At 46.4% G+C, this 26,696-nt stretch overlaps 2 protein-coding genes across 2 annotated transcripts; one reads left to right on the top strand and one right to left on the bottom strand.

Moving 5' to 3' along the window:
* Positions 1–1,294: 1,294 nt before the first annotated feature.
* LOC142576224 (organic cation transporter protein-like) lies at positions 1,295–14,566 on the bottom strand. The gene is made up of 2 exons (XM_075686248.1): positions 14,488–14,566; positions 1,295–3,846 (listed from the first exon to the last, which is right to left on the bottom strand). Exon 2 carries the CDS (start codon positions 3,643–3,645, stop codon positions 2,446–2,448), a length of 1,200 nt encoding a protein of 399 aa, XP_075542363.1. The 5' UTR covers positions 3,646–3,846; positions 14,488–14,566; the 3' UTR covers positions 1,295–2,445.
* Positions 14,217–25,182, top strand: LOC142576225 (E3 ubiquitin-protein ligase MARCHF3-like). The gene is made up of 4 exons (XM_075686249.1): positions 14,217–14,890; positions 16,167–16,276; positions 21,219–21,442; positions 24,937–25,182. Exons 1-4 carry the CDS (start codon positions 14,479–14,481, stop codon positions 25,097–25,099), a joined length of 909 nt encoding a protein of 302 aa, XP_075542364.1. The 5' UTR covers positions 14,217–14,478; the 3' UTR covers positions 25,100–25,182.
* Positions 25,183–26,696: the final 1,514 nt, after the last annotated feature.

Raw genomic sequence — 26,696 nt, 5'->3', positions numbered from 1 at the left:
CGATAAGGGCCGATTAGCTTGATAACAGCAGATACAGGTTGATAAGGGTCGATAAGGGTTGTATTAAGGGTTGTACTAATACTTTCAAATACAGTTTTTTTCCCCGCATGATTGAACAGTGGAATTTGTTACCTGCCGAAGTTCGTTTGTTACCGATTTCTTAATTTTTAAATGCTATTGCTGATGTATAGTTCCTTCAGATTATTATATTTCGTTTGTTACCCATTTCTCAATTTTTAAAATGCTATTGCTGATGTATAGTTCCTTCACATCTTTATATTTCTATGTTCTTGTTTCTCCATATCATAATCAGTTTTCTTCGCATGTAAACCCACTCCTGCCATAGCCCTAACGGGCTGCAGTATGTATAAATAAAAAAAATAAATTATGTCCGATCAGGTTGATAACGACTCATAAGAGTAAATAAGGACGTATACTGGTCAGATCAAAACCAAAGACCTGTATCAAGAGCCCAAACACGTTTCGAAACCAATAAAGCATGCATTTAATGAACCGTCTGCTGCAACATAGTCGCGTCGCGTGCGCAGAGATCAGCAAGTGGCACCATCCTTACGTATACTTAGACAATTCCAGTGGAGTTTCCGCGAACTTTTTTGTTCATCAGGGCTATGTTACTGCGATTCATGGTTTAGAAGCGTCACATTGTTTCTCCAATAATAGCCGCGTGCTTTCATGGTTTCCTGTTGAGCAGCTCGTTAACAAGTCAGCGGTGTTTTTTATCCAAGCCAAGTCCTCTAAAGTAAAACGACACTTTTGCGAATGATACAGAGTTCAGCGTACTGCCGTAGCCACGCGTGCACTTTTGATCTCCGAGGTATGTCGCCTCTCGAACACCTGAGCAAGCCGGAACAAATAATTTTAGCTCGCCTGCGTGCTCGAAATTTCGCGCGCGCACAACTGCAATCATGTGCGCCGCAATGCAAAGGGGGACGCTAGCGCCACTCGTTAGCATGGCTTCTTAACTTCGTAATACCCATAAAGCGCAAAATCGTAATCATAAGCAAAGCGCGATTTAAAGCAATAAATTTGTAGTACTTTGTAACAGCCGACTTAATTACGGTAATTTTACGTACTTCAACCGAAGAATCGAGGCAGCACCGCCAGTCCGCACCGCTTACTTTCATTGCCAATCGAACATTGCAAATTATAATTAGATCCCAAATAGCGTGCTCGATTTTATCGCTATACATCATGGTCATTGCATTTTCATCAACGTCCAGCAACAAATTCCGGGCAGTTCTCGGTCCCCATAAGGTGGCGTCGTTTAGTCACATAGGCCAATCAGTGTTTATTTTCAAGTGCATTGACACTCAACGAGTACGCCAAAACATGCGATATTGCCTGTTGTTCCCAGTGGTCTTGTATTTGAGCTGCAGAAGGCATAAATTATCCTTCGAATACTATTTTAAAAAAGAACAACGTTCGCCCAAGCACATCACTTACGTTTCTTCTTTCAAATGACGACTAACGTTTATTAAGAAAGACGACAAACATCTATGGTTCTTCGTCCTTGTGACGTGGTTATGTCAGTACGCGTCAAAGGACCGCTTTCATATTAGTGAAATTCGATCTGCATCGAACTTTCCTAACGAGGTCGTAGTAACAATTCACGATGCGCACAGCGCGACAGCGCACAAAGTGCGAGAAGGCGCGACGGAGACAGCGCTTGTCTCCGAAACAATGTTTGCTTCAGAAAAAGAAAAAGGAAAGGCACAAACAGTGTTTGTGCCTTTGCGTCCTTTATCTGCTGTCGCGCTATACACATCACCATGGATTACCAGCTAACCCGGTCCCATGCCTTCTGCAGTGCTAATCGTGACTTAGTGTAGCAAGATCAAGCGTGCTTGTAAGTACACAATGAGGTCGACGCCATCAGCGATGGCATGCTGAGCGAGCTGGTTATCGCTAAACTACTAGAGATAAGCAGAACAGTGCTTCGTCTGTGTTCGGAAACGAGACCTGCTGGAAATTTTCAAGCTATGGTGGTCTCACTGCCATCGCGAGATAGTTCCCTTGACCACCTCGAGCAAAATGGTGTAGCCTAAAACTATTAAGCTGTCCTTTATTAAGAGCCATTTTTGTTGAGTTCGATGTGACAAAGAACTCAGTCGCTGTATGTGTGCTGTCTGTATTTCTCACTTAATATCTATCATACATTCCTGCTTAGGATATTTGTAGCCACCAATGCGGCCAATGTACTTTATAACTGAAGTGGGCCGTGCATATAAAGTTTCTTATGCATGCTACATTTCAGACAACTTATGCGCGCACTCACACGTACAAATAACACTTTCTAGCAATTATCATCATTATAGGACAAGAGTTGAAATAGGACAAATTATGCTCAGTTTCTTGGGTCACTGAAAAGCACAACCGTATGTCAGTCCCCGATGAAGCGTGAAACTAACAAGGTGCAAATACCAGTCAAGGTGGTTGCTTCTCTGATGCGCTGGCCTTTCTTTCGAGGGGACTTCTGCGCGATTTTCTTCTTTCAATGGGGTAAAGCGATGCCTGCAGCGCCAGTTTACGCTCCTCAGAGGTCATGACATCCGAAGAAATAAGCTGCTTCTCAATGAACACTTCTGGAAGCCACTGAACAGCTAAGATGCTAAGCAAGCTAGTGACAGCATAGAAAACGTCGAACACAAAACCCGGGCGAACCGTATGAATATTTGTAAGAAAGGCTCCAAAAAGCGACCCAAAGCCATCGAGCACAATCGACAGGCTAACGCCGGTGGCCCTGATTTTCGTCGGAAATATATCTCCCACGTAGCACATGACCACGCTCATTGACGCAGATGTCACAATCTTCATCGTCACCTTCACGTAAGCAGCCATGGTGTCATAGCCGCCATACACGACAGTTGCTCTCGCGACGATGCCGGCACTGATAGCACCGAGCAAGCCAGAGAGGGTGTCGCGTGGGCCGTATCTGTCCATCGTCCAAGTTATGACCGTGTAACATGTCGCCGACTGCACGACGTGCACCCCCAGCCAGTAGGGACTGGACAGTTTGTCCGTGGACATGAGGCCGTAGAAGATGCCGGTTAAGGTGAACCTCGAAAAGAAGGTAGCCACGGCGCGGCAACGCATTTTCACGGCCTCGACGATGCTTTCCGTCGGAGAAACCGGTGTGAACGCCTTTTGAACCCGTAGCAGCTTCCTCGCCTGGGCGCGCAGTGCATGACTGCCCGCTCTGTCTTTCTCCTCGTTCACGCGGTTCAGCTTGGCGGCGGCCAGTGCAATTACCTCGGCGTCGTGCACCCTCCCCGTGGTGAGAAGCCACGTGGGCGACTCGTCCAGCGCAAAACACCACACCACGTAGACGGCCACGTGGCCGATGAAGATGGCGTGCGCGAGGTGCCAGCTGGCTTCTTGGTGCGATAGGAGGTCCACAAATGGCGGCACCAGCGTAGCGCCCACTGCCGTGTGGAGCAGCGTGTAGAGCCAGCGCTTGGCCTTGCCCGTCACCTCGTACACGAGGACGAAAGTGACCAGGTTGGTGGCGCTGCACGCCGTGAGCAGGAGTAGCCGGCTGATAAGAAAGAAGACGCAATTGTCGGCGATGCTGCTGCCGACGCTCGAGATGAGCACTATAACGCCGCAGGCGCGAGTCACGGGCATGCGGCCTACGCGGTCGGCCGAGAACCCTGCTATGGGGGACAGCACTGCGTAGGCCAAGGACGGCAGGAGTGCCGAGATGGTGTAGAGAGACCTGGGGCCGCACACGAGGTCGAATCGGCTCACAATGCTGTCTCTCCTGTCCTTGATGTCGTAACTCCACTTGTGACACGCCTCTGCAGTCCTGTTTTCGGGAACAGTTTCCTGCGACACACAAAGCAAACGGTGACGTTAGTTGTCACTGACAGCACACATAGCATGAATTCCTAGAAGCATGCACCCAGAACACTGCACCTGCCACGTTTCTACTTTCCGTATTCTTCCAATATTAGCCCGAGAGAATGATACCTAAGCTGGCGCCATTGATCACCTGTATCCGTATTGAAAAAAAGAAATCTCTAACAAGAGATCTCTTCCTACGAGAAAATTCCGGTCATTTCTGACACTGGGCATGTTAACAAAGATGACCCGTCCAATTAAAAAGAGCACTTACGCAAACAAAACGTTCTCATTTCGGCCTCTGTACTTGAGATGAATTTTATTCTAGTGCAAGCATGTTCGCCGACGCGTGATAAGTGCAGTGTCGGAGTTCCTATGACGGATGGGCTTCGACAAGTGGTTCTACCGGATGTGGCGCAGATGTATGTACAGCGCGTAAATGTATGTAATGTGCATAATGCACCAAAGTGCATAATGTTGGACTTTGTGTAAGCAGATTACTACACTTTTGCATGGAGAGCTGCTCCCTTCTTTTCTCTTGCATGTCCGACTTTCCTCTTTCTGGTAAAAGAGAGATACAAACTCCATAGTCTTTTGACGCTAAACATTGTGAATGCTGACCCGGACAAAATACAAATTTATCTCGGTCGATTCTCTTCCTTTCGTATCGTTCAGCGTTCACGTTAGTCTGATCCCGATGACAACGGAGCCAAAGTCCCGCTATAAACACTAATGAAGCGCGGAAATGAATGGCATTTAAATGGAATCGTTAAGTTATCCCGGTTCTCATTTCAATTTATTAAGCTAAGTACATACACGATGAAGTCTATGGCATGTACCGCTCCTAACTGGGCCACTGAACGCAGCACCAAATTGTCACGATTTCGACCAGGCGTCGAGAACCTATACTCAGTTTCAGACATCACTGTGGAAGCTATGCAAGCAGTTCGGTACGAAAATGTATCACTCTACGTGGTCCTTCCAGGCTTCACTGCACACCAACGGCGTTTGTTCCACGCAAGCCAGCACGCACTTGAGGCTGCCGTAATGGGCTGCTAATAAAAAAGCCGAAAAGGAGCGTAACGAAAAACAAATTGAAAAACAACGCATCAGATAGCCGTATACCGCAGTTTGTTTCTAAGTATTAAAACATTTTTCCTTTCAAACTTAGTCCATACAAAGGTTCGCACAATGGCTACCAAGAACATCGAAGTATTTCTAAGCATGGACGCAACGACTGCAAAAAGTCACTCTAGCCTCCACAGCGTTGCCCCTGATGTTGTAAACGGAGTTATACAAGTAACGATATTTGCGCCAATATGTTCAATTCCGCGCGCGACCGCCGCACGGCTGTATTCAGCGCAGATTTTGTTTTCGCCGTGAACTTGCGATTTCGCCGTGACGGTGCTCCGAGGAGGCACATGACGTCACAACGCGTGCCTCGTCTGGGATATCTCTCTCTCTGTCTCTCGCTCCCTAGCCACTAGTGCACATGCGCCACTAGTAGCACCGAGCTACAGGTGTTCCGTCGCTGCGCAGCGCCATGTCTTTCTTCCGCCTCCTTTGGTATGACGTCACACCACGTTCCACGTCGTTGCAATCTCATCCGCTCACTCAGCGAGCTGCGTCGCATGCCTGATAACAAGTCTGAGGATTGAAAAGGAGAGCTCGCGTGCGCCGCCGACCTCAGATTCATTCAGTTCTGTTGTACTAGCTTCAACCAGGCGATACCAGCCATCGCTGTAAAGCGCAAGTGACTGCCAATAATTGACTAATGGACTCTGATGATTTATAATTAGTCCTGCAACACTTTAGACCCGCAGATCAGTTCATTCCATTTACAACTGCATTCTTCCGTCATTGCATTGAAAAGAACCTGTGCTGCTCGTGCAACGTACTGAACACTCGACGCGCAGTACTTAACCGGGCTACGCCTTCCTGTTGTTTCTTTCACTTATTTATTTTAACTCTGGCAGCTCGAACCCCGCGACTATACCGTTCAAACCAGCCTTTCACGTTCATTCGCCTGCCTCTATGCTGCCTTACACAAACGAGTCCGCGAAGTATTACGATGAAGAAAAACGCGACAAATGTGATCGGAAGTCCAACGCGAGCTCCTTTCTGACTTCGACAGAGTAGTGGCTGACTGGCTCTTGTGGAACAAACTTACGTGAGACACGAGCCTGGTATCGATCATAGCTACAACTAGCCCAAGCTAACGCTTTACATATGAGAAAAAAAAACAAAACAATCTAAAGCACAGCGTGTGCGCATTGACAAAAACTTCACCCGATAGGCGCAGATAATGCTTACTGGCATGGTCGTGACGTAAACGGTGCACCGACTGTAGTTGCCGTCGGCCTCAACAGGGATCGACATGTTTTTCCAGGTGTTAGCGGAGAGATAAGCCAATTCGATGGGAGGCCGGCACCAGTGGTCCACGCGCCGGGCGATGACCCGCATCGCGAGAACCTCCATGAGCAACGCAGCCATACCCAGAACAGCACATTGGATAATACGATGCTGGTAGCGTCCGTGGTCCATGATCTCGCAGACAATTTCTTCAAGCGTGGCCGATGGCATAGGAACGCCGCTGAAGCCAGGCGACGGTCCCTTTGCATCTGTCGTGGCTACAGTGGATTCTGGTCTGCTGACCTTGACGGCGTTTGTTGTCGCAGTTTCTGGTTTGGTGGCAGACCTCTTTCTTCTGGTTGACTTCTTGGTCGTCTTGTTCGTCTTGTTCGTCTGTGTGTATGACATTCTGTTCAGCAGAGTGTAAAAATAGTGCAAGCTCTGCAAAAGGTCTACAGAATAACCTGATACATCGTTGATGGTCTTGCTATTGATTGAAGCAGCAGTAGTGATCGACTCTCTTGAATCCGATGGCCCTGGCGCTCTCAGGAACAGCTCTTCTTCTTTCCTCCCCATGGGCACGTTCTCAGGTATGGGTCGGTTTGATGTTTCTATAAATCACGCGGCGGCGTCCCCGCTATGGTAGCTAGCAGAAACGTCGGATAGAATGAAAATAGGGCAGAATAATTACAAGTTTACTTCTATCCGGAAAGAAAAGGGAAAATATGAAAAAAAAGCATAATAAAATAAAATAATGCAATGTCATGGCAGCATGCCTGAGAAAAGGCATTCAAGGACAATGTTAAAAATAGAAAGTGTCCCGCCAGAACGTTGAAACGGTGCTTCAAGAAGTATTTTTTCACAAATATGAGAAACGACGACTCGACAGCGAGACATCAGTCATCTGAAGTGAATATGAACAAACTATCATTCTTTCATATTTTTCTTAAAATATTGGTGCAAAAGTTTCATTCACCTCTCAATGCGCCCTTTATTTATCACGTTTCTGCTATCGCGCGAGATCCAGATGGCGATATGACGTCATGGGACTTCTTCAAGAGCCAGTCGTCCACGGTGCTTTCCAGCGTTCTCTGATAGGAGCGAGCTGAGACGCTACTGAAAATGCGCCAACAACTTCTGTAATGAATCCGTCAATGTCTCCTGGTATAAATAGACTCTTCCGGCACGTCGACAAGAACATGGTCTGAAAAAAAAATGTTGCAATACATTTACAGCGTGAGCTATTACCGGCTTCAGTCTGAGAAGAACTAACATATAAGATATGCGCTGTTAGTGTTTGTATTTCCGTTACATTTGTTTGCGCGCTGCTGTTCTCAAAACTCTGAAAAATAACTTTGTAAAGAACGAAAGACAAGATGTGAGCAACTTTGCTGGTAGAAGGTTGGTTGGGTATGCGTGGTTCGGGAGTTGGTTCCAGATTCTTTTTTTGCCAATGCGACTGGACGCCACACGTGGTACGCCGTACACCGACACCAGATTTTCTACGACACGGAGCCCTTAACGTTAAGGCGTTAATGTATAGAGAAAGCACTGATAAAATACTGCATTCAAGCAGTCAGACCCAGGAGCTTTGCCTTTAACTAGCGAAGCAATGGTTGCTTCAACATCTGTGATGCATATATCTCTTACAACATCATCACATTCTTCTTAACTGGACTGTGGCAGCAACGAAACAATTTTTTTCCGTTACATCTTCACTATTATTAAGGTTATGACACAGAAAAATATTTTCACGATGATTCGTTAACGCTTTCATTATTCTGGCCTGGTCATTAACAATCGCTCCGGCATACTCTATCTCGAGCGCTTGGTTCGACAGAACATGTCGACGCTCATCACCAAGTGAACGCCTACCTGGCTGTTGCTCCAAATACCTACGAATACGCGCTCGTACTAGTGCACTTCTACATATATAAATGTCCATTGTCAGCATTTGTGCCTTGATGTTGTAAATATATTCAATGTGCTTACCAGGATGCAGGCATTGGTGTTCGTGTAGCTGGTCTAGCAACTTGCACTATTTTATAATTTAGTTTTTTTTCTCAAATGACAACATGGAAGCTTCTTCAATGGCTATTATTTGAACTTCTTGCTTGAATATCTACCACTGCGCAAAGAGAGATAAAGAACTGCGACTTAAACTTGAATACTAGAATTTCCCGGACACGCTTTAGAAAAGACTTATACATGTGAGAGTGACATTACTCATTTTTCATAAATACCAGCTCATCCGCGAACTTTTCAGTTACCGGTTGCCAAAAGAAACCGACACCAAACAATGAACACTGAAGAACACAGGTTGAACATTATAGTCATATAGTCTTTGCAGGATAAGTAATCATACATAAATCCGATAGAAGATTGCATGAAGTGTACCTTGAAAGTGTGTGTAGCGAAATTAGACTTTTTGGCGTTCCCCTACATCAACAAGCTGGTAGTCACATATCATGGTACTCAAAACGTCTACAGTGGTATCGTAGCGCTGCTGTGTAGACGGTCGATCTTGCGCACTACACAAACAATTAAAGTCACCTAAGAAACCAATACACGGTCAGTGCGTGGATTCTGCGTGAATTATAGAAAATAGTCCACCCTGTCAGGTGCTCTACACGGCGCGTACACGCAAAGAAACCTCCAAACTTGCCTTTCTTAATTGACGTCACACCATATATACGAGGCACCCTTCCCTGTCAGTGCACAGTTCCAACACGTTGCACTGCTGCGTTTTCCTCACAAATAGCATACATCCTGTAGAGACACCTATCGCGTTACTGACACATACTTCATACTCCGAAAGAAATGGAGCCACAGCTGCCACTGCGTCTAATCGGAGTCAATTTTTATTTCCTGAATTGCAATTATATATAACGCTCGGCTGCGCAACAAGTGTAACAACTGACCCTGTCGCCGCTTATTAGGTAAGCCAAGGACATTCAGTGTTGCAAACGTTAAGGGAAGGGCGTCCGCCATTTTTTAACAACTGAGGCGCAGTGCCTACACGTAGCGCTGCTATATTTGTTTTGCTTGTCCCGCCCCTTTGCGTAGTCACAGCTGCACGAACTAGTTGAGCTGCAGCGGCATTTTCACTCAGAGGGGCTTCATGAAGAGGTTTCTTCGCCTTCGCCTCGACGAACCTGGGCTCTTTCCCAGAGCACTCCAAATCATCCACCGGTGCTGGACACTTCTTGGTCGCCTCAGTGATATCAGTATCCTCGGCAGGATGAAGCTGTTCCCGAAAAGGTGGTGATTCGGCCCACATTGCACAAGGGTCAGTTTCACAGTTGGTCGCCGTATGTTCTTCAATAGCCCTTGCTGTAGCTGCATGTGTCCGCAGTTGGCGATACTTGCGTCTCATCCACGTGGTGGTCTTGAGCAGGTGCTTCGCCAGAGGCATCTACGACCTCACATCCATGAGGTGGTAAGCGATAGCGTCATCGTCCACTGGTGGTCTACCACGAAGCTTCTTAGCATACGTTCCAACGCATGTCTCTGTGTTATTACTGTAATGGTGGTATTTCGCGCATCGTGGTGTCTTCGACGCAGCAGGGTAGGGCACATAAGACGACAGTGTAAAGTCCCGCCAGCGCCTGTTAGTATACAGCGAATAAATGCCCTGTAAACACGCGATGGGACATGTGCACTGCGTAGCGTCGATACGTACACGTTTTTCATTGCGATTTCATATTGTTACGCCAGGTAGAGCGCCATGTAGCAGGTGCACATGTAGCAGTACAGGGCAGTTTAATAAGGTTTGATGAAGAAAAAGATTAAAGAGATGTGTACATGAATGCTAGAAAAAATACGCATTATGTACCTGATTAAATCGAGCTGGCTAGGTGACTACGTCACCTAGCCAGTAGATCAGGGGATGCCAGTAGATCATCATCATCATCATTGGCATCGTAACTTGCCACTTGCCTTGCAATGTGAGATTCGCGCCGCGTAGCGTTTGTACGTGCACCTTTTCGATTGCAGTTGCATATTATTACACCAGGTGGCACGCCATGTAGGAGCTGCACACGTAGCGGTGCAAGGCAGATGGAGAAGTCTTGAAGGAAAAGAAGATTATGGAGATGTACAAATATTGATGCAATGAAAAAACATGCATGACATTCGAGTTTAATTCAAGCAGGCTAGGCGACTGCTTTTCATCGTCCCGTTTGAAAGGAAATGCCATTTCATCATCATCATCAATACCATGATGATGATGATCATCTTACGGCGTAGTACGTACATTTGAAAACACAAAGGAACAAGCTGAATTTGATTATCTTAATATCTAGATTCGTATGTACAGAAGTATATACAAAGCTTTAAGAGCGGCGTGAATAGATTGCACACGTAAATAGAACTTGCATCTGTTGTGTATCATGTAAACGGAAGAAAAAGCGCTTGTTGAAAATTGAAGTTTTTTTTTACTCCCTGTCTCTTTCACTAGGAAGAAGCACTTTTTTTCTCTTTGGGGTGGAATTACAGCTCCACCTTGCGCAGAAATATGGGAATTAGTTGTTAGATGCCATTTATTATGTAACCTAAATTAACGTATGTCTTCATATTCAACCGTTTGAGAGCGTCACGACCTACCTGTCCCACAGACACGCTAAGTCCTGCGCAGCCAGCGCTACCATTTCCAACGTAGCGCTGAAGTACTTGCTAACAAGGTGATTTCCGTAGCCTTTTCATAACATTGGTGACGCTAGGCGACTCCAAGGACATGTCCAGCACCACCTGTACAAGCCGCACGGGAATAAATGGCTGACCCTCTTATCCGAACTTGATCCGAGAAAACCGCTGTCAAGAATATGCAACATTTTGCGCAGCCTAAGGGTCCCGCCGATTCAACTGCATCCTTTCAGTTCAGGATAGGGATAGGGATAACTTTAAAAAAGTGCCGGCAAACGACGGTTTAACGCGTCGTGACGCTGGCCAAGCGTCGACCCGGGGTTATACCCTACTCTGCACTACCCCAGTTGGGCCCGTTTGTAGTGGGTCATGGGGCTTGTGCTTTTCGAGCGCACCCCGGGCCTGCTGGACGGCCCATAGTTGTGAGACCTTGTCTGCAGACTGCAGTGCAGTTTGAAGTTCGGGTGGGTATGTCCTGGAGGTAGCTGCTGTCGGGAACCTGGCGCAGTCCCACATGATGTGTCATTGGTCCGCCGGACCCGCTGCACAAACACCGCACAGCCCACTCGGATAGAGCTCAGGGTGAAGCACGTGCAGCATTGCGGGGGCGAGGAGTGACGCGGTCTGTATTTGCCTTAGGAATACGGCCTCGTCCCGATTGAGTGCCGGGTGGGGAGGCGGCATTGTCCATCGAGCTAAGCGGTAACACTTGGCTACTTCTGCATAACTCGTCAATCTGTCCTTGGTTTCGAACCACCACACGGAACGGTCACTTTCGGGGGCGCGGAAGGTAAGCGCTCGCGCCGCCGTATGGGCCATCTCGTTGTGGTTCGGTGAGGATGCACACTCGCCGGCGTGCGCCGGGAACCACTTGATACGGACGGTGCTGCCGCCGTCTTGAAGTTGGAGCTTGCCGATGATGGCGGCGGCCGGCGCGCATATTCACCCCTTCACTGTCCCGTAACATCAAGAAATTGGATGTGGCCGACGCTTCCGCTTCTAAGAACTCTGCTGTAGCGGCGCTCGCAACTTTACTCTGATAAGCGCAGCAGCACGAACCTATTTCGATCTCGGAATTACATGGTGCGTCTGCGCAATGCGTCAACTCCTGGCCCTCGTTGCATCAACTCCGTCAAATAGTCACATCAATGTATTCACATCACAATGCGTAGTCACATTAACACGCTCTCCTAACGCGTATTTTATTTTATCCCTACACACTTTTTATTTTACCCCACTCTTATAGTCACAATACCGGATGTGTTGCAGTGTCCCTTCGCATCCCTCCTGTAATATGTCGACGCGAGGGTACCCTGTTTTGCCGGCTATGGTTGGGAGCGACATTTACAAACTCGTTTTCTTTTCGAATAGGATGGACCGAAAACGCCTCGTGTTAAGACTGGGATCGCGAGGTGATTCTTCAACAAGTTCTGTGTGACTGTACCCGTTATACCTTACAAAGACTATCGCTCGCAACCGCGAGAGTGTGAGTTGAACCAAGAACCAAATAGACCAAATAAATGAAGGATGCTATAAATCATCGCTATTGAGGACCACAAAAGCACTGTTACAGTCTTTAAGGACAACAGACCTACAGAGGCGGCTGTAGCCATAAATGGTGTTCGCAGTGCTACAAGTACTACTGTGCTTGGATAGTCTGCGGTGGTATTGGCCGGCTGCGATAGAAGAAAACACATGACCAAAATAGACATTCCCGTTGGAATTGCACTCGGTTAAGTTCATGACACGCATGACGACGAAGTAATGACGCCGGTGGAACAACCGTGACGACATGAAGATGACGGTATGGTGACGGCGCAGTGACGACAGTGGAATGACCATGAAGGCATGGCGTCAATGGCATACGGCACTGGAATCACTACGGCAAAATGGGACAGCCATAACGGCCTGATCATGACTGCATGGCGACCATGAGATGACGCTGGAGTGGCAATGATGGTATAACGTGTGATGACGACGGCGTGAAAACCATAGGATGATGACGCCGGAGTAATGATTCAACGAAGGAATGATACCAATGACATCAGAATGACGAAATGACGGTGACGTTATGCCGACGATGGTATGATAACGGCATAACATCTCACAATATATAGGTAATAGCTTTATTTTACTTTCAGAAGCTACCTACTAATACAGTTTAGTGAGAAAACGAAGTAAAAAAAACTGTAAAGTTACTTCGTCTGTGTCTCTCGGTATAAAAGCAAATGAGAGCTCCATTTGTAAGTTCGAGTACGCCACTCTTCTTCGTTTGCTGATGCGGGTGATAAGGTAGCTTGTTCTTGTTCGCCGTGAGTAGCACGTAGCATTTGAAGCAGGGCACGGGCTTGGAAACAAAGCAGACACCCGTTTCCCGCAGAGGGTCTTACACTCCTCTGAAACGCACGAACGTGACAAGTGAGCAACCAGTAGGCGAAGCAAATTGCGCTCCTTCCAACAGGTTTCCGAAATTCAGCGATGATTATTTTTGAGCAAATCCATTTGTATTAGTGTAAATTCACATGGAAACAAGTTGAATCAGTTATAACGAAATGTATCTGCATGCACAGTGTCTGAAAACAACCTTGTGGCTATGTGTGTGAGTTGAATGCTCCAATTTCGAAGTGACTGCTCTTTGCAGTTTCTCCTGAATTCCTTGCTGGCATGGAAACTGACAAATTACCACGTTGAATGTGAAAACAGCATCTTTTGCTTACGCCACAAGACAAAAGCCCGTTCTCAAAACGACATGTCGTGTCGCGGCATAACGCGTGTCAAGATCAACTTCAGACCTTCTGAGCTGGCTATTGCTCACTGCTAGCTGGCCAGCAGACAAAAGTGCATTCGCGAGAATATTCCTGCTGTTTAAAGCATTAGTAACAATAAGGCTCGGAAAGAAAACTGAACTAACGAAACCAAATTTGGCTCGATTGAGCGCCGGTCTCTATAATTTTTTAAAGCACCTGCCGAAACGGAAGCAAAATTCGTGGCTAAAAAACCCGGCATGTGCTTTCGGGCTTTTTCACGGTTGCATCACAACGATTTGAGAACTACCAGGCAAGTTTTCGTCACTATAATTTCACATTTCGCCAAACCCGGAAGGAAGAAAGCCTGAAAATTATACCAAATTCAGGAGTAAGTGGTGTATTTTGTATCATCTCGTAGTTTCAAATGAGATGCTAAAAGATGCTAATGTCAAATGAGATGCTAATGTACTAGTTAGCGCGTTCACATTCGCGCTAACTAGCGCGAATGCGAACGTCGCACTATCTTCTGGAAAAGTCTCACTCGTGCGTGCTTGTCCTCGATAGCTTTCCCTCCACTGCCTAAGAAGTTTGTCCGGCCCCAAGTACACGCTCCCGTTTCGCCTGCCCCTTCTATCACACGTGACATCAATCGAGATGCAACAACATTAGCCGCTACTTGGACCATGTAAGAGAGCGACAACGCGTCGACGTTCCACAAAGCTGAAACGACGACGAAGATCAGCTATAGGCACGTGCACGCAGCAAGCTTTTCCTGCAGCCCACGCACGTTCGTTCTGCTCGATTTTTCTGCGTCGCTCATCTAGGGCAGGCAAGCGGGAGACGAAAGAGCTGAGAACACCTTCCACTAGTGGTCATGAGTCACCTGGCTGAAGAGGGAGCGTCGCCGATGGCTTGCTCCGGGAACTGCGGCATCAGACCGGTCGCGCCTTCGGCGTTCATCTGCGACTTGGACCACGGCAGCGGCGTCCACTCTTCCTCCGGCGCACTTTCAACTGGATCTCCTCCCTCGGCCATAGTACCGATGGAAGCTCTGCTGGGCACCGCTGCGGATTCAGCCGAGCAGGACGCCACGTACGCGTCGTGGCCCCAGGAGGTAGACTCCACGACGCCGGCATTCGACGACCGCTCCTCGGCGTCAGCCTCTCAACGTCGTGCGTCCGCGGAGTCGCTTAGTCTTAGCAACAGCAGCGACGGCTCCCCCACGTGCCGCATCTGCTTCTTCGGAGACGCGAAGCAGCCGCTGCTGGAGCCCTGCAACTGCCGTGGTGAGCGTTTAACTTGTGCTCTTCTATAGGTGATAGCAGCTGCGCGGATGCTCATTCCAGCCTCCCTCATGTCATTGGCGTCGTTTCCCGCCTGAATGTGCACGTACGCACATAGATTATACAGCCCGCTCTTGGGGGTGACCAAGATCTCGCGTTGCACGCTTACACCGCGGCGGCTTCCTCCTACAGTACACTCCGCTAAGGGCGCGCTGGGATGCGAGCACTGCTGCTAGCGTTCCAGTGCGGCCGTGCGTGACTGCACTAAGGTTCTTCCGTAAAAAAAAAAACTATGAACTATGCAGGAGCGTTGCATAGCACGTAAGCTTAAGACCCAGAAAATTACGACAGATTCAGCGCGTTTGGCAAAAATAAGCGTTCTGGCGAAGATTTCGTGAAATCTTTCGTTTAACAGCTACTCTAAACGACAGATGACGCATACTATTTCATTTCAGGCGACCGTCTAGGTCATGTCAATTCGCTTCGCGGCAACGCGAGTGCGGCTGTGTAGCTTGGCACCCCTTTAGCGGCATAGCGATTGCATGCGTGGCCAGCAAGACACCAAGACGTAGGGACACCCACCACGTGATGGCAGATTACTGACCCATTTTTTTGGTACACCATCACCGTGAGTCGCTTACTTCACTTTCACCCTGTGATAACGCTATAGTAATTCAAAGATGTATGTAGCGCAACACTTCCGCAAGCGTAGTCTGTGCGAGCGCTCTAGCTTGTAGTTTTGCTTGTTAAATGACATACTCTCTTTTCTAATGTTCTCATCTCACTGTCAAGGGTTCAGTAAATCTACAAATGTACGCGCCATACCGGAGCGCGTGACAAAATAGTTTTGCCGGTGCAATGGCAGCATAATTAGACTATGAGTTATGGGTAAGCCCAGCCACAAGCCCCCTTAACAATACTTATAAAGCCGCTCATTACCACAGACGTCGATATAATTTATCCTTGCCATATATATATATATATATATATATATATATATATATATATATATATACAAAATATATAAACTACGAATTTCTTCTGCCTTTTGCTTGTTTTATCAAAAATTATGCTCATTTTATAAACGTTATCTTTTAAGGAGCTCGAAATGTAAGCGACATAAGACATATTATAGCGCGATCAGCCCGTTGCAAGGCAAATCTTAAAAGCGTAAAGTGTTGGTTTATCATGGCATGCAATCGCATGTGCCCGTTTAATATGCACTCGGTACAGCCGTTGCCGACCGTGTCTAAGTGTAAAATTATTCCTGTTTATCAAGGAACCATTGGCTTCGTCCACCGAGACTGCCTGGAGCGGTGGATTCAGCGAACGGTGGACCCTCAGTGTCAGGTCTGCCATTTCCATTTCACAGTCCGCAAGCAGGCAAAGGTAAGCTTAAAAGTGCACACAAAGTATTAGATTGATGCAGTGTTTTTAAGCTCGTAATATGATTCTGTCTTTCAAATATATACGAAAGGATAGTGTACGGATAATTCTGCGTTGCGCACCAGCCTGCAGCCAGATTATATACGCCTTAAGCTTCTACAGTTGCAACAAAAATAGTGCGGGGTACGTATTTAAAGGCAAAACATCATGAACAATTAAAGGGTCATCTAATCGATGGTGCTGCTTTTTGGTGGGGTTCGGTGTTATTGTATTTAAAGTGCTGCCCTATACATATGTTTACCACACTGGGCAAAATGTTCCAGAATATATTCAGGAAGTTTCCAGAAACACCTTCACCCTTGAAACTAGTGGAACCATCTGTGTCGTTTCGATGCTACCAAGCGCCTCCACGAGTCATTAAGCGGTTTACTTAATGGGCGTTCGCAACGTTTACCCCGGCGCTCAGAAAGAGCTAACAAGCGCGAGCTCTAGTGAAAATCTCATGCTTAGCACTGGTAATCTTTGGTCTGCGCTCGTCGTCTTTACTACGTTACTACCAATGATCACCAGCAATCTTCTGCAGTTTTCTCCCTAATAACGCCAACTTGTAACGCAAAATGGAGGAGGGCTTTAGGTGTTAGTGCCTATCGTGAACAGATGTATTACCAGAAAATAAGCGATAGTCGTGTACTAATACGCCAATGGTGATTTTATGAATTAGGAACACAAACACCGCAGTCTTGTGTGGCCTTTCAGAGTCGCAGCCCGATTGCTAGCGTTATTTCGAGCAGTCGCATTAAGAAAGTTGTGTGCAAGTACACTACACGTTTTCAAAATATGTCCGCATGTGACCCACTCGTTTGAAAAGTCTGTCGCGTTAAACGTTCCCGAGCACTTTGTTAAAAAAAATTTAGCATAAGCCGTGCATTATTAATCAGATCAACCATAAGCCCCTACCCCCTTCTCCTCTATTTTCGATAAATTTGTTCGGAGTCGCTGTTACATTTCATTCAGTACAGCTACCTAAAATCTACTTTCTGAAAAGCACATATAACGCACTGGAGCGCTTAAATAAGTAGCTCAGAACAAAGGCAGTAATTATTCCACAGATTGTGATCTTTGCCTACATAGGTTCCTTATTTGCACTAAATATAAACAAGGTTTGTCACTTAGTTCCCTATGACAGACACTTTACACAGACGCAGCCCACTGCGGCACATATGGCTTTTTGCTGGCCGTCGTTGGCTATTCTCGCAGGACAGGTATATTCACCTGCGCCTCGGCCAAGACCGGCTTAGCAAACATAGCTGAAGCCCTGGTGGTCTCTTTCGCAATCGAAACCAAAGAAGCCATGAGGCCGCAGGGCTCTTGTACACTCACGCACTCTCGAGTATCGTGCCGTTATGTCACTAGCGGCAGCGTTGCTGCATGTGTCGCCCGCCTCTTAGGTACAACATTGCACCAGGGACACAGAATCATATGGTGCCCGGGACAAATCGCATCCGCCGGGAACGACAGAGCGGACAGTGCAACTTGCGCTATGACTCACCGAGCAAGTGTCCTCAGTCCAGACACCCTCCTCCCGTCCCAGGCGCCCCACGCGCCCCGTGATATCCGTGAACACCAACGTCAGGAAAGCCACTGCTAGCCCCCGCCACACCCTCCTTTAGGTGCGGGGAAGCGTATGAGCGGCGCCACCTGCAGACTGATACATGCCAGCACCTGCGGTTAAAACGTGCCAGCCACTTCATCGCATACGTGGGCACTTGGCCGTGGCGCAGAGGTCAGCCAACTCTCGCCCACATTACTTGCGAATGCGACCTGAGGCTACCAAAATTTAATACGCCTCACATTCCGGCGCAAAAATGCAGCACGGAGCATTGGAAGGCCTCGCTCGCCCTCGAGGAAAAGGAGTCCCAGGGGGCACTCCTAGATCAAGCATGGCGGGCCGCTGAGGTCAGTAGAGCCCTGGACTAGGGGTGCCATTCACGTGCTTCCACAAACCTTTCCTTATTAAATAAACGTTTTTCAATTAAATTTAATTTTCTAAGGGCACGGCGAAAAACTAATGCGAGACCGGTATAACCAAGAAAACAAGTGGGAAGAAACGGTGTGTTAATTAATTAATTGGAGAATAAAATTTAGGCGCAGAAAAGTAAAATTTCGTTGCACATAATTGCCAACATAGGTCGAATTTCCGAAGTATGTAAAGTCGCTGTCAAAAATGCTTGTTTTTAGACACTGGGAAACATTGCGGTTTGCGGCCACATATTGCTTTCAAGCCCTTGCTTACGAATTTTATGCAAAAGCTGCCATTTATCCGCATCTATGTTCCTTCGCATGCACATCCAGCAATACAATTCACCTTGTTATCGCCAAATTTAATCTCGGTGACAGTTATACTTCTACCAGGACAGCGAACTTAATTTTGCACGCTTGCAAAATTCATAAGGCCGTAGCAGTAGCATATGTATCTTGCCGCAAAGGCTATATTTATGCCACGTGCTTTCGACTTCCCTTACACATCCCCAGTTAACTCTTATTTTCACACCACATATAAATAAGATGCCTAATGTGGTCTTTAGGTATAAGTGTAGTTAGGTCTGTACTGTGATTTTCTTATCGTCATTAAGTGTAATTGTGGCTAACTATCCCTAGAGAATTAAGGGTTTGCTAGCTGCGAGGTAGTGAGACATTCTCCTTATGTGGACTACTTTTCTTTGACTTATCTGGTGCACAGTTATCGCAACGGTTGTATGTGCAAGTAAGTGTCATTTAATTCTTTCTCCTGCAGCCTTTTCTCGCCCCCCAATGGTACAGAAGAAGTAGTAGTCGGTGCCGCCTGGAAGGTGTCATGATATTTTAAAATTTCTTAGGTATAAAAGCTCACAAAATTTAATGGCAACGCAAGCCTTCTCTTAAGCATGCCCGTAAAGATGCTCTGACACGCGCTGCAAGAAAGGTTCCTTCCGGACAAATTTCCCAACGATGGCACCATTAGTAAGCTATTTCTGCACTGTTGAAAGGAGCTGCCTTCGCCAAGAGAACGAGTTAACGGACTCAATGTGGAATATTGGAAAAGAAGAGAGGATGGAAGAGGGCGGGGGGGGGGAGGTGCCACAAAGTTCTTTATTCGTAATGACCAGGAATTTTTGGCGAAGCAACTTGGTTATGAGCGTTGGCAGTAACCATTCGATTGCGCTCGCTATTAGGAGTTGCTTTACAACTTGCAGTAACTGCTATGTCATGCTATAAATCTGGATAACAACGCCACATTTACTAATAGTTTAGGTTTAACTATGTTTACAACTCAAGCGAGAAGATTCAGTGATAGAGGAGGCGACACAAACGAGTTCTGGCACTCCACTGAAAGTCTTTATATGAGCCTGAGAGCTTAAATAAAGACAATCTGTTATGGGCAGCGCAAAAAATAATGCGAGAACAATAACATCCGGTTCACGAGGACTACCGACGGGAGTCGTCACTTGCCAATAAAGATAACTTACTATAGTGCGGGCATTGAAAGGTATCTTTTGTAGAAAATTCCTTGGTAATTCGCACGTTAGCTGTTCACAAGTGTACCCATCCCCCGTCACGTCAGTGTTCTGACAAATAACACGTGGTGTAACTTGTATAATTATGTTCAAGTGTTCCGAAACATATTGTTCATGCAGCGTCTAGTCTGCCCAAAATATATGTTGTCGCACGTTATCAGGAAGTTTGTAAACCACTGCAACATGACGTACACATTTCTGATTCATGTGGTATCGCATGAAAATGACTGCAGTCTTTGAGTTATATTGAACGGGAGACAAAGAAGCAGCAACTGATTATTGAGCCATAGTTCTGAAAGTTCTGCCCATAACGACCATTGGCTAAAGAAATGCTGTGTGCCTACTAAAAAGAAAAGTGTGTGTGGGGGAGCTGGGGGCTTATACATTACTGACATTTTCCTCGAGGTAACTTACGTTTTGTAGAATTGCAGTTTATTTCAGACCAGCGGGGCATGATGGAGATACACACGTTTCTGTTAACGACAGAAATTCCTTTGCTCACGAAAGGGATACCGGAATGAGGATGTCTAGAAGTCAACTGCTTACCCTTGTAAAAAGTAGAAAGACTATTCGTTAAAACATAAGTGTTTAGCACGATACTCTGAAACATTTGCTGTGTTCAACACTTATCATTGAATTAACAGTTGCTACATATTACATTATTCGGATGCATCACAAGAAAAAAATCTTGCGACGTAGATATCTTATACTGGCTGTTACCGACCTATAGTGGCTTTTATTCGTATATTGAGATTCGGGAGTTTTTTTTTTTTTGCCAAATGTTCATTAGGATAGTCACCACGCCAAACGCGCTAAAAGCGTTTGCGCACCTTCATTGCAAAGGACGTGAAAAGATCACGCGTGGTGAGAGCTAATATACTTCGGTTCTGCAATGAACTTCAGGCAATCATTTGAGGCGTGCAGTGTTGAGACAGTTCGTTTGCCCACGTCGTCTATTTCTCACTCAAAGAGAACACTTCGGACGGGCAGGGACATGTGGAACGTGACTTGATTCATACGCAGGCGTAGAAGTACACGGATGCGTGTGTCCGTGCGCGAACACGTAAATAAGCAACTCTGTCGATGCCGTCTAGTAAACATTTCGTTGCTTATCAAGATCGCATCGCTGCTCTCTTGTTCCTTACGACACTGTCCAAAAGTATTTTACATGAACTACTGGCAATACGTCTCTCTACGCGGAGTGCTATACCTACAGCACGGCATAGTTGCATAATTGTAATTTTGCGCCCAGTACCTTTACCGTTCTGATCACTGTATGTTTACTATGTTGGGTCTTTCCTGGTTGAATCCTCTTGTCGTGCGCAGTGTGTACCATACAAAAATAAATTTCAAAAATAAGATATAACCTGTTCTCCTATCTCTGCGTGCAGCCGGCGTGGCGCCTGCTGTTCGATGTCGAGGCCCGCCGCCCCGTGCTCGGCTACGTGGTCTTGGGCGCGCTCTTTGCGCTGAGCATCGCGTTTATCTTCACGCTGGCCTGGCTGTACGCGGTGTGCCTGCCCACCCGTGTCGGAGACAAGCTGGCCGCCACAGTGGTCGTACTGTTGGCCGTGCAGAACGTCCTCTGGCTGTACTTTCCTTTCGTCAGCTTCACGTAAGTCGAAGCGCTGAACGAAACCATGGCGTGCGAAAAGGGGATAGCGTGCGCCACTCGTGGTTGCAGACATGATGCCCTACTCGACTGCAATTACATGCGGTGGAATGAAGTAGGACGCTTAGTTACCTGAATTTCAACAAACCAATTTACGCCACTGCTCCGGCAGGCCCTGGCAGTGAATTGTGGTTCGGGTAGTCAACGTGGCCGTTGACCTCTGCTTTCGCTGCCTTCGTATCGGCAGTGCAGCTGGAAATCGGGCGTTCTTTATGGAGTGAATCGACGTTCATTCATACTCAACGGTGGCTGGGTTCACATTCTGCGTGCTGGCATGCTTTAACAATAACAACGGGCCCAAAAACATCGAGTTTACGACTTTCTAGCCGAAAAAACAACAATGGCAAGAATGGATTCGTAATATCAGTAGGGCCGGGTATAAGCAGATAAGGTTCTTTATTTGGACTTTTTTTTCTTGATTTCAAGTATATACAAACTTATGACTGCCATATGTAAAGCGGTCATCAGTTTACAGAATTCGAGAAAAAGGCGAAATTGCATGTCGATATCCCATATTGAAAGCTAGCAATAGCTTGGTTTCGTTTGCTCTTTGGGCGCGGCGTGAGCATGCAGACTTGCAGTAACCTGTGTTTTCAACCTTACGGTTTTAAAAGAATAAGCACTTAGCGTAACTTCGTCTTCATCTAGACTTCGTCGCGGGACATCATTTTTCGGTTTGCATCGTTGAATAAAACAAGTAGTATCATCGTTCGTCTGGTTCATTATCAACAGGCAGAGAAATTTCACCTCTCCGCAGAAGCTCGCTTCAGGGGTAGCGAGGTGCGCTTACGACGGCGCCTTACTTTTCTTTTCGTACGTGCTGGTCAGGCCCAAATGTCGAGCGCTTCCGTGAGCATTGAAAATTTTAGAAAATGCGATGTTCCTGAGAAATTTGAGTAAAAGCAAGGCTGCGGTGTGAGATAAGTCTTCGTTTTAAGTTTGCTGGAATAGGTACACGTGTCACATTATATATTATCCGATTTTTTGCGAAAATAACGCAGCCGTATTGCCTTGACACACAAAGGTCCATACTACATCACTTTAGGGTCTCACAGTGTTGCCACATTTCAGGATATTTCGCCATGGTAATCCAACGACCATTAAGTAGGCGCCGATGCGATCTGTGCGCTATTATGAAGATGGCGTTGCATAACCCAGGAAAAACTCACCCATGCGCGTGAGGGCCGGGGATATTGGCCTATTCATGGGATTGAAAAATAAAGGTTAATGCATAACTTATTCGGCGGGAACATGTATTTCGAAGTGTAGAATGTTTCCGCTTTTCAGCAGATATAATTTCGATAATGGCCATGATGAACTTTGAGCGCAGGACCGGAACAATCACGAACGCAGAAAAGCTAGTCCATACCCTGTCCCGATACTCATGTCCCTGCCCTACTGAACGCTAAGCACGTGAGAACAAAATTGAATGCCCACCTGGCGCAGACTGAAACCTAACCAACGCATTGCTATCTGTAAATTGTTGTTTGGCGATTATACTTTGCCGAACGTTTGCAATGTGCAAATTGCCTCACCTAACCGGTGTCCTGTATGGAGGGAAACGGGAAGCAGAAGAGAAGACACGTAATTACATGTCTCAATAGTCAGCGTGGTTAAGCTTCTACGCCAATGTGGTTACTTTATGGGCAATAAATACCGAGAATACCAGACCCATCTTTTTTTTTCTAGCGTTGTATAGGCAGTTCAAATTGATGAGAAGTTGCGTTGCATAATTGGTGTCGCCCCTTAATGGCGTGAATTCTTAGGAAGAGACAAATAATCAAAATGAACCCTCAAAACTATTGATTTTTTCAATGCACGTTCGGAATAAAGTCATTAGGTCGGGTATTCTCTACTGAAAAGAGCATGTATGCCGAATGTTTCGTACTGGGGAATGGCCTATATGTATGTCTAAGCGTTCTAGGACAGCTCTTGAAATTGTCACGGTACGTATGCCAACGTTCAATTTTTCTGCATTACCAAAGGGGTTCTGCATTACTAACGATGGTTTTCTGTTACCATGGTTGTTCGCAAAACCGCATATTTGAGCAGAGCCAGCAATAGTCCAATAGCCTCAGTTACAAGAAGATACCAGCCGCAGTTACCCAGTCGCGCTATGGCGCGAAGCTGCTGAGCACGGAAACACTCGTACAATACCTTGGCACGGCGACCGCAATCCAATGGGGGCGGAATGCAGACACGTTCCTGTGCGAGAGTAAAGGTTCACGGTAGAGAAACCCATGTGGCGAAAATTATTCTGAGCCCCACTCCCCTTTCCTTCCCTCCAACTTTCCGTTACGTCCTCGCTCACAGTCTCCATTACATCGGGTCGTTCACGCCGATACTTTTTACAAGGTAAGGTTACGCTCAGTGTAGGCAAAATGAGACATGACAGACTCCATTGGCTTGAATTTTCTCCGAAAGCAATACTATATGTTTAGCTGCGGGGAACAGGGAGCGAGTTTTGAACACATGTTTGCGAATCCTATCTTTCTAAGAGAAAGTGAGGAGAGAAAGCGAGAGAGATAGATGGATAGATAGATAGATAGGTAGATAGATAGATAGATAGATAGATAGATAGATAGATAGATAGATAGATAGATAGATAGATAGATAGATAGATAGATAGATAGATAGATAGATAGATAGATAGATAGATGGACAGACAGACAGACAGACAGACGGACAGAAAGAAAGAAAGAGAGAGAGAAAGAAAGAAAGATAGATAGATAGATAGATAGATAGATAGATAGATAGATAGATAGATAGATAGATAGATAGATAGATAGATAGATAGATAGATAGATAGATAGATAGATAGATAGATAGATACGGCGAGAGAGAGAGAGAAGCATTATTTCCAAACGACTTTTATTCCAAGCCATCCCTTGACGACTGCTTGACGTGTTTTATGCGAGCAACCAGCGGTGACCCCAGAGTGAAACGTATAACTTGCGGTGCAGTGATCCAGCTCTCCTATACGATCCCATGCACATATATATCCTATATGCGATCTCATGCACAGTCATTTTATTCCATGCTCTTCGGTGCTAATAACAATAAAGCTCTCCCGCCGTGATAGCTTAGTTGCTATGGCGCTGCGCTGCTGAGCTTGAGGTCGTGGATTCAAACCCGGCTCCGGGCTCCCCTTTTGATGGGTGCGACACGCGCGTTGTGCGTTGAGGAACCCCAGGGGCTCCAAATTAATCCATACTCCACCGCTACGTCATGGACCTTATATTATTCTGATTTTAGTGCGTCAAACCCCATAATTTAATTTCAACAATAGGGCTCAAACATCTCACGCCCCCATGTTTATTTATTGTTCCACGCACCGAAGAGCTTTCAAGGAAAGGGCTCTGAATGCGATTCTCTAGTTTATTTGTCGCGCGTAGACGCAACATTTCGTTGATAAACACGAAGCTTCCTTTTCGCAGGTACTCGTACAAGGCTTTTAAGAAGTGGCACGAAGATAGTACCTGCCTGAAGCTCGTGCTCAGCACTGACGAGACCAGCGGAGCCGCGTGGTCGAACCTTCGATTCTGGCGTGCGGGTGGCGGCTCCCGAGACCCCGTGTTGTCTTGTGGCGGAGCTCAATAAAGATGCCAGAGGGCGGGAAAAAGAGGCCACGCCGGTCCGACAAACAAAGCGGAAGAGCGAAAGTTCTTTTTTGACCGTGAATAATTTCTCATTCCTAAAAGAGGTTTCACCACGAAAGCTGCAATCTGACAAAAACGACAAAAAAGACACCCCAGTTCTATGTTTGGCGACACAGTACGTTCACCTAAAGAATCTTGAACGTGGAAACGATGATAGCGTCGAGCCGTTGTGTAGACCCATATTTGAGTGTCATGCATGCTGTCACTGCTGCTCGGAGAGTTTCTACACAAGCATACAAAAATACGCATCTTTTGAGGGTGTCCTTCAGCAGCATACTTACGAAGGCGCTAGAGCATCGTAGCATTCCCGTTGACGCTCTTGCTTCATATATGTGCATGCGTGGGTCTTCCCGGTTCATGCGCAGCACCAAGTACCAGCAACGATTGAAAAGGTCACTATGATAAAATACTCGTGATTGTTGAGAGCAGACCAACTCCTTAATGATACGGTATTGTGTACGTGTGATGAGACAGTTATAGGAAGCACTGAGTGTACTGGAAAAGTTTCGGGATAAGTTGTCTTCAAGCGCGTTGACATTCATACCGCTTGTTACTTGTGGGATCACGACAAGTTAGCCATGTTCATGGGCCGACTAACACCTTCGGCTACATTCGGTGTCATGAAACGCTTGTCGAGACAACAGAAATGTCATGCATGGGGAATATGTCATGAACTGTCCTTAAAGGTGAACTTCTAGGTAAATGCTTCACATTATGTCGGTTGTACCTGCTAACATTCGCGAAGCTGGTAAAAAAAAAAGAGAATAGCATGGTGACAGACCAATGGCGTTCGGTCCTCAGACCTCCAATTAGTAAGCATAGTAGGTCTCATAATAGTATCTAGCTCCGTGTATTTCTTCAATTTGTGTTTTCTTTTACAACTTGGCTAATGTTAGCTGATACGTACACCAGAGCGGTAATGACGTTCCTTTGTGCCATATTGTGAATATCAAAATATCAATTATACGTATCGCATTAAATTCTAAAAAGCTATATAAGTATAAGTATTTCACCAGTGCATTAATCTGTTTGGCAGTATCAAGAAATGTGCCTAAAGAGAAAGGAAATTTCACTGTTTCATTGAAATAACTTTTTTGAGTGCCCTGCGATTTCTTGGTGTGGGCGTGGACAGCACCTAGGTTTCAGCCAAGGGTTGTTGGCCCTTGGCGGCTTTCTCGGCTCGCTGGACGGCCCAGAGTTCGTGCCGAAAGTCCGAGCTGAGCAGCACAGACTCTCAGCGTGCGCGGAGGCTATCGCTCTTTGAGGCTGCATCACCGTCATCCAGTATTATAGCCGTACATTCCCACACGATATGCTCCAGGGTGGCTCTAGAGTCGCAATATCTGCACTTGTCAGTCGTGTACAAATCTGGGTGTATTAGGTGCATGATAGCTGGACTCGGATAGGATCTTGTCTGTAACTGCCGCCTTTCGACAGACTGATATTTGCTTAATTGTGGGTGTGGCGGCGGGAATGTGCGCCTGTGCAATCTATGGTGTTGTGTAATTTCGTGAAATCTGGCGATTCGATGATCCCAC

The sequence above is a fragment of the Dermacentor variabilis genome, chromosome 3 (assembly GCF_050947875.1).
Source record: "Dermacentor variabilis isolate Ectoservices chromosome 3, ASM5094787v1, whole genome shotgun sequence".
NCBI classification, from domain to species: domain Eukaryota; kingdom Metazoa; phylum Arthropoda; class Arachnida; order Ixodida; family Ixodidae; genus Dermacentor; species Dermacentor variabilis.
Note: the sequence above shows the minus strand (reverse complement) of the source record. Positions and strands in the feature narration are given on the sequence as shown.

What these genes read in the sequence shown, in the direction of transcription:
- LOC142576224 (XM_075686248.1), bottom strand. Translation starts at nt 3,645, where the DNA reads ATGCCCGTGACTCGCGCCTGCGGCGTTATAGTGCTCATCTCGAGCGTC.
- LOC142576225 (XM_075686249.1), top strand. Translation starts at nt 14,479, where the DNA reads ATGAGTCACCTGGCTGAAGAGGGAGCGTCGCCGATGGCTTGCTCCGGG. An exon ending in GGAGCCCTGCAACTGCCGTG is followed by an intron (nt 14,891 to 16,166) that starts GTGAGCGTTTAA and finishes CTGTTTATCAAG; the next exon opens with GAACCATTGGCTTCGTCCAC. An exon ending in TTTCCTTTCGTCAGCTTCAC is followed by an intron (nt 21,443 to 24,936) that starts GTAAGTCGAAGC and finishes TCCTTTTCGCAG; the next exon opens with GTACTCGTACAAGGCTTTTA.